The sequence below is a fragment of the Neomonachus schauinslandi genome, chromosome 11 (assembly GCF_002201575.2).
Source record: "Neomonachus schauinslandi chromosome 11, ASM220157v2, whole genome shotgun sequence".
NCBI lineage: Eukaryota > Metazoa > Chordata > Mammalia > Carnivora > Phocidae > Neomonachus > Neomonachus schauinslandi.
In genome coordinates this window covers 97,298,959-97,310,570 of record NC_058413.1, presented here as the reverse complement: position 1 = coordinate 97,310,570, position 11,612 = coordinate 97,298,959, and the positions used below count along the sequence as shown (strand labels likewise).

The 11,612-nt window shown below is 52.0% G+C and overlaps 1 protein-coding gene across 1 annotated transcript in view; it reads right to left on the bottom strand.

Annotated features, from left to right (window-relative positions):
* Window positions 1–5,565: 5,565 nt before the first annotated feature.
* The window catches only part of DSCAML1 (DS cell adhesion molecule like 1), a 322,784-nt gene continuing 316,737 nt past the window's right edge, over window positions 5,566–11,612 (bottom strand). Inside the window, exons 26-31 of the mRNA XM_021696420.2 lie at window positions 9,881–9,911; window positions 9,632–9,750; window positions 9,194–9,346; window positions 8,373–8,567; window positions 7,554–7,865; window positions 5,566–6,041 (exon numbers count right to left, since the gene is read on the bottom strand). Of these exons, the coding sequence (XP_021552095.2) occupies window positions 5,566–6,041; window positions 7,554–7,865; window positions 8,373–8,567; window positions 9,194–9,346; window positions 9,632–9,750; window positions 9,881–9,911 (1,286 nt within the window). The remainder of the gene's footprint in view (window positions 6,042–7,553; window positions 7,866–8,372; window positions 8,568–9,193; window positions 9,347–9,631; window positions 9,751–9,880; window positions 9,912–11,612) is intronic.

Sequence of the window (11,612 nt, the reverse complement as noted above, 5' to 3'; positions counted from 1 at the left end):
ACAAAACCCCAAACAAAAGTAATAAAAGACATCCAATTGTTAAAGAAAAACCTGTCACTTTGGCAGATGTATTATATACAGAAAACCTTAAAGACTCCACCAAAAAACTGTTAGAACTCACCAAAGAATTTGATAAAATTGACATACAGAAATCTTTTGTGTTTCTATACACTAATATTAGGAAGAGAAATTAAGAAAGCAATCCCATTTACAACCGCATCAGAGAGAATAAAATATCCAGGAATAAATTTAATCAAGGAGGTGAAAGACTTGTACACTGAAAATTGTAACACTGATGAAAGAAATTGAAGAGGACACAAATAAATGGAAAGACGTACCATTGTTCATGGAAGAATTAATATTGTTAAAATGTCCCCATTACCCAAAGCAATCTAAAGACTCAATGCAACCCTATTCAAAATTCCAATGGCATTTTCACAGAAATAGAACAATCCTGACATTGGAATTGAATTACAAATGATCTGGAACAGTCAAAGCAACCTCGAGAAAGAAGAACAAAGCTGGAGGTGTCATGGTCCCTGATTCCAAACTATATCACAAAGCTATAGTAATCCAAACAGTATGGTATTGGCAAAAAAACATACATAGATCAATGGAACAGAATAGAGAACCTAGAAATAAACCCACACATATATGGGCAATTAATTTACAACAAAGGAGGCACACATATAAAATGGGGACACAGTAGTCTCTTCAATAAATGGTGTTGGGAAAACTGGACAGCCACATGCGAAACAAGGAAACTAGACCACTATCTTATGCCCTCCACTACTGCATGATCCAGAAATTCCACTTCTGGGTATCAATTCAAAGAAAATGAATACATTAATTTGGAAAGACTTAGGCACCTCTATGTTCACTGCAGCATTTATAATAGCCAAGATAATGGAAACAAGTGTCCATTGATGGATGAATGGATAAAGAAGATGCGGTACAATGCCCAGTGGAATTCTATTGGAATACAATGCAATACTATTTAGCCCTGCAATAGAATGAAATCTTGCCATTTGCGACAACCTGGATAGACCTTGACGGCTAAGATAGACCTGTGTGCTAGGCAAAATAAGTCAAAGACAAATACTGTAGGACTTTACTTCTATGTGGAATCTAAACAAACAAAATACCGAGCTCATAGGTACAGAGAACAGATTGGTGGTTGCCAGAGGTGGGGTTTGGGGTAGGTGACATGGGTGAAGGGGATCAAAAGGAAAAACACTTCCAGTTATAAAATAGTTACGGGGACGTCATGTGCGTGGTGACTATCGTTCATACTACTGTGTTGCATACTTGAAAGTTGCTCAGAGAGTAAATCTTGGAAGTTCTCATTACAGTAAGAAAAATTTGTAACTATGTATGGTGACAGATGTTAACTAGACTTATTGTGATCATTTTGCAATGTATACAAATATCGGATCATTATGTTGTACACCTGAAACCAGTATAATGTTATAGGTCAATTATACCTCAATAAAAATATATTTTCTTCATAAAAACATTAAACATAAAAAATTTTTTAATTTTATTTATGAGAGAGAGAATAAGCAGAGGGAGAGGGAGAAGCAGGCTCCCCACTGAGCAGGGAGCCTGACTCGAGGCTCAATCCCAGGATCCTGAGATCATGACCTGAGCTGAAGGCAGATGACTGAGCCACCCAGGCACCCCATAAAATTATCATTTTATCCAGAAATTCCACTCCTAGTTATATACCCAAAGAATGGAAAGCAGGGATTTGAATAGGAACTTATATACTGATGTTTATGCAGTGGTATTCATAATGGCCAAAAGAAACAACCTAAGTGTCCAATAATGGGATTAAAAATGTGGTCTATACATATAATGGAATATTACTCAGGCTTAAAAAGGAGTGAAACTCTCAGACATGCTACAACATGGATTATACTTGCAAACATACCAAGTGAAATAAGCCCATAGAAAGGACAAGTATCGTGTGATTCCACTGATAGGAAATCCCTGGGGTAGTCCACTTCACAGACACAGAGTAGCATGGTGTGGCCAGGGGCTGGGGGGAAGGGGACATGGCAGTGAGTGCTTAATGAATATAGTTTTTGTTCCAGAAAGTGACAACGTTCTGGAACTGGGTCATGGTTGTGGTGAATGTACTCAGTGCCACGGAACTGTCAGCCTAAAAATGGATAAAAGGGGAAATTTTATTGTGTATCTTTTACTGCAATAAAAAAATACAAATGCTCGGAGTGCAGGCCCACAAACGGTGATTCAGTCGGACCTGAGCAAGCTCTTCAGGTGAATCTGATGCATGACTAAGTTTGAGACCCACTAGTCTAGCTCTGGTTGTTGGCAGAAGGAGAGGGCAGGGGAGTGGTCTCTCTGAAGGCCTTCTAGAACTCTAGTGTGCATGCGCATCCTCTGGGGATTCTGCTAAACTGCAGATTCTGATCCAGTGGGTCTGGGGTGAGGCCTAAGAATATGCATTTCTGACAAGTTCCTGGGGATGCTGATGCTGTGGACCGTGGTTTGAGGATCAGTGGCCTCATCTGGGGTGGACAGAGGAGAGGTCTGGAAAGGGGCAGGCAAGTGTGTAGGATGATTGCTCCAGGTGCAGAATTTAGCAGTGACTAAACCGGAGCGAGCGGGTGGGGGTTTGGCTGACTTGGGAACTAGCTTTCGGGTTTGGTTTAGACAGGTGGGCTTGCAGTTTAGCTAAAGGGCACACAGAAGTCAGAGATCAGCACACAAAACTGTGTGGATTCTCCACAAATCTGTTCAAATTTCTGGACCGTGTGTTTTACAGTTAGGGGTCCAGCTTAGTGGACTGCAAGTTAAACTGGCTCGTTCACCTTTCATTCTCTGTTGCTTCTCTGAATCCATCTCATCCTGCCTGGTCCACCGCAGCCCCCAGAGTGGAGTCTGTCCGTCTGTCCGTCCCTCCCTCCCTCCCTCTCACTGTCTCTCAGCAGAATGAAGTTCTCAGGCTCCCCAGTCCATCCAGCCCAGCGTATTGGCTCACCTCCCTGTCAGTCACTCACAGTTCCGCATGGACTGCCTTTGGACAGTAAGTCCAGCTGCTCCCCCTGGTCCTGGCAGACAGCTCATCTGTCCTAGGGATGGAACTGAAACTCAGCCTCCGACAGAACATGGGGCAGTGTGGCTCTGGGGTTAAGGAATCAGACAGCCCTGGGCTTGGATCGGAGTTCACCTCTTCCTGCTCCTCTAACCTTGGGTGAGTTACTTAACTCCCTGGAGCTCCTAGTTTCCCCCTGGGCGGATGGAGCCTGTGACGCCTACCTCCCAAAGCTGCAGTGAGGTTACACGGGCCAATTCGAGGAAAGTGTTTGGCTCAATACCTGGCACATCACGTAGGGTCGGGCTCTGTAATGTATTGTCTTGATAGGGGTCCCCTCTGCAACCTCAGGCAGGTGGCTCCATTCTACTCTAGCCTCTGGGGATCTGTTCATTCCCTCATGCTGGTCCGAGTTGGGTCTGATTCGTGTTTCCCCAGTGTCCAGTGCAGGTGTGTGGGGGGGCACGGGAGTGGGGCTCTCAACCAAGTTCTAGGAGGAACGCCGGGGCTGGATCACTGTGCTTGCAGTTTGGGAGGTGACCTGCAGATGGCGCGCGCAGCCCCGGGAGGAGTCCTGTCCTCCCACAGATGGAATGTGGCTGGGCTGTCACCAGGCGTCTGGAATGCAGGCCCTTCTCACTATCCTCATTACCGCTGTTAGCCGGTTCTCCCAGCTGGGTCCTTGGCGCAGGGGCTGAGATGGAGTTTCCCCTTGGGCCTAGCAGTCACCAAGGAGCACAAGGCCTCTGCCCTCTGCCCTCTCACGGCGCCCACCGCCTACCGTGCACTGGAAACAGGGGCAGGGCTCCTCTGTATCCCGCATGCCCTGGGTGCTCCAGAGTGTGTGAGGAGTGAGTCGCTTTTTGGAAAGTGCTTCTATTAAAGGTCGTGCATCCCAGGCAGGGTCTCGCTGCGGCCCAGAGGGATAGGGACAGCCCACCAGCATCCTGCACAAACCCCTCCCTCCCTCTCCAGCCCTCCGGCCCCCTTCCCAGTACCTCCTCTCAGCTCCGGAAGGACAGCAGGTCCCAGACTCACCTTCCTTCCAGATGCCCGATCCACAACCCAGCCTTGACTTGGGGCACTGAACCCCCTTTGTACTTCTTAGGCGCACGTTCTTTTCAGCTGGGGGTTCCGGCCGTGGTGGAGGGAGGAGGGAGACCGTGACCTGGGGTCTTTCCCTTGCCTCTGCCTACTCTAACCTTCACGTCCTTGGAGGCCCGGCCCACACACCCTCTCGTGCCTTTCATCAGATACGGCCCCTCGGCACACCTGCCTGTGTGCACATTTCCTTGCACCTGGCAGCCTGATTGCCATCTCTTCCAAGAGCGGGCAAGGTACCTGGTGGGTCTGCTGGCCCGATTCTCTGTGGTGGAGCTCCATTTCCCTCCTCCGTGAGCCCCTTTCACGTCTCCAACCTCTGACGACCTCACTCCTGCTCTTTGGCCTCGTCTCACGCTAACAGCCTAGAACTTCAGGATCTGTCCCGACCCCCAGGGTATATAGAATCTCTTCCTCCCCCTCCCATAACTTAAGGGCGCACGTGTGGTTTGCCTACATTTGCTTCCCTGGTACACTGCGTTCTCCTGGAGGAGAGAAGCCGGCAGACACCTGCCCTCCCTCGCCCCCGGACCACGCTCCCCAGAGCTCTCCACAAGGTTGCTTCAATTTTATAGATAACGAAACTGGCCCAGAGGGGTTCAGGAGCTTGCTCAGATTCACACAGCTGGCCCCCTTTAGGCCCCGGCACAGATCTGAGAACAGGTGCTCAAGGATGCACGTTGGCTAATTGAAAGCCTTTAAAAAAGTTTAACCTGCTGAGCTAAAGCCTGAACTTCTCAAAGTCTCTCCACGAGAGATGGACGGGCCGGTATAGGGGCCTTTCCTTCCTCCCTCCCTCCCCACTGGCCCTCGCCAGATGGGAAAAAAGCTACCACGTAGAAACATAACCTTTATTGCACACGGCGCTGGGTTTTTTTTCATAGAAAAAGGTATTAACACATAAGCATCTGCAAATTGAAGCAACTCCTGGTTTTCTTGGAACAGTAAAATCGCATGCAGTGTCTCTGAGTTGGGATTTTGGTCTTTGTCAAAACCACCTAGATTGAAGGGAGGGTGAGTGAGTCGGAGGGAAAAATTGCTGAGTCTTTGTGCCTCTGTCTCAAAATAAGGTGAGAGAAATATATAGATATATAGCTTGTCGATGCGCTCCTATCTCCCTATATATGTATATATAGCTCTCCACGCGTATTTTGTGCGGTCAGGGGGTGGGGGTTGATTTGTACTGTCAAATTCTTTGTGCCCTGGCTTCATGGAGAAGAAAATAGTTTCATTTGTACAAAAGAGTTCTATGTACAAGCGTTCACAACTCGGGGGCTTTTCTTTTCGTTGTTGGTTGGTTTCTGTCAGTTAATATAAATAATGCAGGAAAACAGCCAAGTTGGTGTGTGAGGGCCGGAGGTGCAGACAGGTCCGAGCGTAGGGCTGCTTTTCTCGCTGTGCCCCTACACCAGGGTATAGGATTTGGAGTAGGCCCCTGCCCCCTGCTTCTGAGACCTCCCTACCCCCGATGTGCTCATCTCGAGAAGTGAGTCCCTGGAGCCCCCCATTTTGGTGTGTGGGCCCCCGGCCCGCGGAGGCTCGGTGCTGGGGGCCGGAGGGGCAGCGCTGGGGGCAGCTGGGGGCTCGGCAGGGGTGGGGCCGGGAGCTGGCGGGGCCGTGCCGGCTGGGGGTGCTGGCATGGCCAGAGTCCTCTGAGGTAAAGTGGCTGTGGCGGCGGCAGCAGGGCCCCCTGGGTGCGGGAGGCCCAGGGGCTTGCTGGCAGGGTCCAAGGTCAGGTGGCGAGCCTGGGTGTGGTAGGTTCGAGCCAGGTTCCGGACGGAAGCCTCTCGGGGTGGGACCACCGGACAGGGCTCACGGCCATCTGCCTTTCGGAAGAAGGCCTCCGACTTGGCGTACAGGGGCAGGTTACAGTAGTCACCTGGAATCAGAAGCAGAAAATGCTGGTGGCAGAGGCCTCTGGGCACCCGCTTGCTCACCCACCCCCTCCTCCCCAGTCTTGACCCTGATCTGACCTAGGAGCCCCGCCACAGGCTCGGCAACGAAGCATCCAGAAGGGATCAGTTACTTGACCTCTCCGAGCCTGTTTCCTTATCTGGGAGAGGCAGCCCATCACACTTCTCGACGGGATTACTGGGAGCGGTGAGTGAGATAAAGTGAGGAAAGTGCGTCAACACGGTGGTTGGCACGGACAGTAGCTGCTCACTAAACCGATGGCTTCTCGCTGAATGGCCCCTACCGCCTGCTCAGCTTCAGCCGGTGGACAGCTCCATTTCGCAGCCGGACTTCCTGGGAGCGAGGGCTGTCAGAACAGTTTTCCTTACCCCGAGGAGGGAATGCTCGTCACTCCCCACATGGAGCCCCATTCTGCCTTCTGAGGACCCGCACAGCATGGGCCCCCGCCACCCCCACAGCAACCTGCCAGATGTCTGGAGTCAGCTACCTTTCCCCATCCCTCTCCTGTTTTCCAGGCGGAGCGTTCCTGATTTCTTAAACCGCCTCCATATGACAGGCTCCCGGGACATCCATGTCCTGATCCCTCTGCTCTGTGAGCATCCCCACCTGTAAATGTGCCTCTAAGCTGTTGACCGTGCCAGGAACTTTCTCTACATGATCTCATTCAGTCCCCACAGACCCCCGGATAGCTTAATACCGGCCCACAGTTGGCAAGTGAGAAAACTGAGCTTCAGAGAGATTAAGTAATTTGCCCCAGTCCACCCAGGCAGAAGGGGCGGGGGCGTCATTCAGGGCGGCTGATCTCCAAAGTCCTTGTACTTAGTTACCCTCGGCTCTTCTCTAGATGACCCCAAGCGCCCCCTGATTAGCATGGCCACTACGCGAGACCAGACCCCGCATGGTCTGACATGGTACGGTGTGGTCCCAGTGTCTGCTGATGGACCCCCATCCCCACGCCCTCAGTGTTCCTACAGCTGTCCCACCAACCCTGAAGGGCATATGCTCTGGCCAGGCCCCTGGTGTCAGACAGCCCCCAGTCAGGCGAGGTCACTGCCCACGGTGAGGTTTGGCCCCCGTGGATCAATGTTGAATGGCATTGAGACCAGTGGCCATTGGGCGGCAGAGCCCCGAAAGGCTGTCTCTCCATACTGGCGCAGCCTCAGAGTGAAGGGAATGATCGCTACGTACCGAGGGCCTGCTGCGCGCCAGGCCCCTGTAGCATTTCTGGTGCCGGCTACGACAGTGCGGAGTACATGCGATCATTTGCATTTTACCACTGGAGAAAATGATGATCAGAGAGGCTAACTGACTTCCCAAGGCCACGGAGGTATTAAGAGGCTGAGCCAGGAATATGGACCCCGATCCGGACTCTCCCGGGTACTTGCTCTGCATTGCCCACACTGTCAAGGAGCCCTGCCAGGCTGGGGATGCCAGGGGAGGCAGGGGGAGGCAGGGGGGAGGCGGGCCGGGCACTCACTCTTGTTGGCCCGGTGCGGGATGGGCACTGCCACGTTCTTGCCTCGGTCGGCATCCTGGGGCTTGGGCGGGGAGGCGGTAAAGCGACAGATGCCGGGCTCCGAGGGTGTGCTCATGGACGTCATGCTGTCGGCGTTCTCGTTGGTGCCTGTGGTCATCTGGTCGGAGGAGCTGTCCGAGATGAAGCACTCGGTGATCTCGAACTTGGCATGCTGCAGCTGCTCCTCCAGCTTGGCGTGCTCATAGGCCCGGGCCAGCTCCTCATAGGTGGACGAGGCGCTCTCAGTGGACACCATGCTGTTCCGTCCTTTGTCTGGAGAGACAGAAGGCGCGGAGTGAAGAAGAAATGAGGGGGTTGTGGGGAGAAGGGGGTCTCGTTTACAAATGAGACCAGACTGAGCCATTCCCCTGCCCTTGAGCCTGGCAGTCCTCTTGGAAGACCCCACTCCCACCCTGGGAAGGCGGCTTTGGGGGCAGAAGCAGGGTCTTTGGCAAACAAAGCGCAGAACATCTTCCACTCTTGAAAACAAGACCCACCCCCTGGAACCCTGGGCTCTTTCTCCAACGAACATCACATGTATTCTGACATCTTTCGGGAGAGCAGAAGGAAATGCTTGACTAAGCAGAGCTCAGCGAGGTCAGGTATGTTTGTGCCGGCCACACGGTAAGCCAGTGGCCAGCTGGAAGCAGCATGAGCTGCTTGGACCTTGGACCCCATGCCTTGGTGCCTTGGACCCCATGAGCTGGTGGGTGGAGGTTGGGACAGCGGAGGGGGAGCTGCAGGAGAGAGAGCAGGACGCAGGCCCGGCCCCGGGCTCACCTGTGTCCTGGGACAGGCTGGCACTGTAGCTGTCACTCTCCGTGACAGTGACCCCGTGCTGGGACCCCACAGTGCGCCAGTCAGAGGCGAGGGTGCGGGCAGGGGTGGAGGCCTGGCACTTGGTCAGAGTCCACTGGCTCGAGTACCGGTTCCGGGTGCTGTGGGCTGCCTTCACACTCTTCCTGGACACTGGGTCTGCACGGAGAAAGCCAGAGCTGGCACCCCCACGGAGGGCACTCAGCCTCGGGCTCCTGGCACGTACCCGAAAGGCAGTGGGGAGCAAGGGAGGGGGCAGAGGCAGCCGCAGAAGCACCCGGGGGACGCTGAGCATCCTGCCTTTCCTGACCGCACAGCGGGCCCCGCAGGGGAAGAGCAACGGTGGTGAGGCGTGGGGGCAGTGGGGGGCCCCTGGTCCTCCCCCCCACCCCATCTTTCCCTTCAGCGTGGGGAGGAATGTCAGCCCCTCTCCTGCTGCCTCCTGTGCATTCACTCCCTACAGCCCTTGATGCGTTCTATCCTTATGTCCAGAGTCACAGTGCTAGAGGCAGAAGGCCCTTGGAGAGCAAGAACTCCCAACCCTCTCTCAAAATGTCTAGGTAAGGACACGGACGCCCAGAGCGATAAAGTTGGCAATATACCCAAGGTCACAGCTAGGAAGTCTTCAGGCAAGGTCTGGAGACTAACTCCAGTACTCTTTCTGTTCTTCCATGCTGCTCTGAGCCTCCCCCCCCGCCCGCCCAATCTTTTTCCACCTGTGCCCCACGCTGTGCTCAGGTCACCCTGTTTGGGAGGAGGTCTGTCTCCCTGGGGACAAGGCATACTGGTGCCTGGCCGGATGTCAGACATGTCGATGAGGGGTCCCGTGCTCTGGATGAGGGCTGGGTGGTGCAAGGAGACACCAGTGCAGAAACTCTGTGGGTTGACAGCTTGGCTGAACTCAGCGTCCGTCACGGGGATGGTGGCTTTGTCATCTCCTGGGGGAAGGAGGACAATGAGTACGAGTCCTTCTCTTTAGGCTTCCCAAATTTCTTTTTGTCTTTATCCAATGTTGAGATGCAGGAAGGACGGAATAATTCTTTCCGTGAGACAGAGGCAGAAACTCAGCCCTCGAGAGAAGCTTCAGTGAGTTCCAAGGTTGCCGAGTGGGGATGGGGCCGCCGCTAGAACCCTGGGCACTGCTGTGAGGGCTGGTGGCTGCCCTTGGTGGGCTGTGGCCTGGGGAAGACGGGGACAGAGAGCTTGTGGCCCCTGTCACTCACCCAGCTGCTTGATGCCCTCCTTGTCCTCGATGAGCAGCTGGACTCTGGGGATGTCAATGTGTAGCCTCGGGCCCTGAGGTGGCCCCTTCACAGGGGTGTCAAAACTTCGGTTGTTCTTACTGTGGCGAGAAGGGCCAGAGGTGGGTGACTCAGCAGCCACAAGCGGCTGGGGGGGGGAGGGTTTTGCAGGACAGTGGGGTCTTAGAAGCCTGTCCTCTGCAGGGGAGGAAACAGTGATGTGGCACCTACCTTATCAACATTTCTGCCAGACTCTTTGCATCTGCAAAACAGTAGAGAGAGGGACTGGGTGAGAATGGAGTCTGAGAGGGATGAAAACTGGAAGAGGCATGGGGAACAAGGTGGGAGAACTCCCTAAACTGGGACCAGGGCTGGTCTCTTGGGGAGAAGAGGGAGAAATGAAAGGACCTCTAAAGTAGTCTAACATAGGATAAGGTCTGACGGCTCCAGATGCAAGATTTGGCTCAGGTCTGTTTTCCTTTCCTCAGATTTTTATCTAATAGGGAGGCCCTTCCCAGAGGAGAGGGTATATAAAGTGCTCCATCTGTTTCCTGAATTGGCTCTAATTAAACAAGACAACAGAGCATGGGTACCAGTGGAGGGTCTATCCTCAGTTATCTGCTGGGAAGAAAAGAGAGTGGAGGATGATGTAGAGGTGGTCAGTGGGCATCCCCAGATGACTATCAACCAAGATGCTTTATTTCTTCCTCTTGGGCACCTGTCCCCAAAAAGTCCATGGATGAATTTGGGGGTCCCTGCTTTGTCTCCAGAGGGGCCTTGAATAGGATCAGGATCTCAGGTTTGGAATCGACAAAGAGAGAGAGAGAGAGAGAGGGAAGCAAAGGACCTAGATAATCCATTAGACCTCTGATGAGAATGAGAATCATGAGAATGATCTGTCAGAATGAATCTAGCTGCACGGTATTTACCCCAAAGATACAAATGTAGGGATCCGAAGGGGTACGTGCACCCCGATGTTTATTGCAGCAATGTCCACAACAGCCAAACTGTGGAAAGAGCCAAGATGTCCATCGACAGATGAATGGATAAAGAAGATGTGGTATATATATACAATGGAATATTATGCAGCCATCAAAAGGAATGAGATCTTGCCATTTGCAACGACATGGATGGAACTGGAGGGTGTTATGCTGAGTGAAATAAGTCAATCAGAGAAAGACATGTATCATATGACCTCACTGATATGAGGAATTCTTAATCTCAGGAAACAAACTTAGGGTTGCTGGAGTGGGGGGTGGGGTGGGAGGGATGGGGTGGCTGGGTGATAGACATTGGGGAGGGTATGTGCTATGGTGAGTGCTGTGAATTGTTCAAGACTGTTGAATCACAGATCTGTACCTCTGAAACAAATAATGCAATATATGTTAAGAAAAAAAAAAAAAGAAGATAGCAGGAGGGGAAGAATGAAGGGGGGGAATCGAAGGGGGAGATGAACCATGAGAGACGATGGACTCTGAAAAACAAACTGAGGGTTCTAGAGGGGAGGGGGGTGGGAGGATGGGTTAGCCTGGTGATGGGTATTAAAGAGGGCATGTTCTGCATGGAGCACTGGGTGTTATGCACAAACAATGCATCATGGAACACTACATCAAAAACTAATGATGTATGGTGATTAACATAACAATAAAAAATTTTAAAAAAGAATGAATCTAGCTGCATGTATGTATCCAACCATCAACTCACCCACTCATCCATCCATCCATCATTGATCCATTTACCTATCAATTTATTCATTTCTCCACCCACCTATCCAGTCTTTCATCCATCCATCCATCCAATTATTGATTCATCTATTCAACCATTCATTCAACCACCTGTCCATATGTCCATAAAACCACACAATCATATGTCCATTTTATTATCCATCCATCCATCCATCCATCCCTCCCTCCATCCATCCATCCAAGCATCCGTTCAACTATCCACCCATCTACCCATTCAT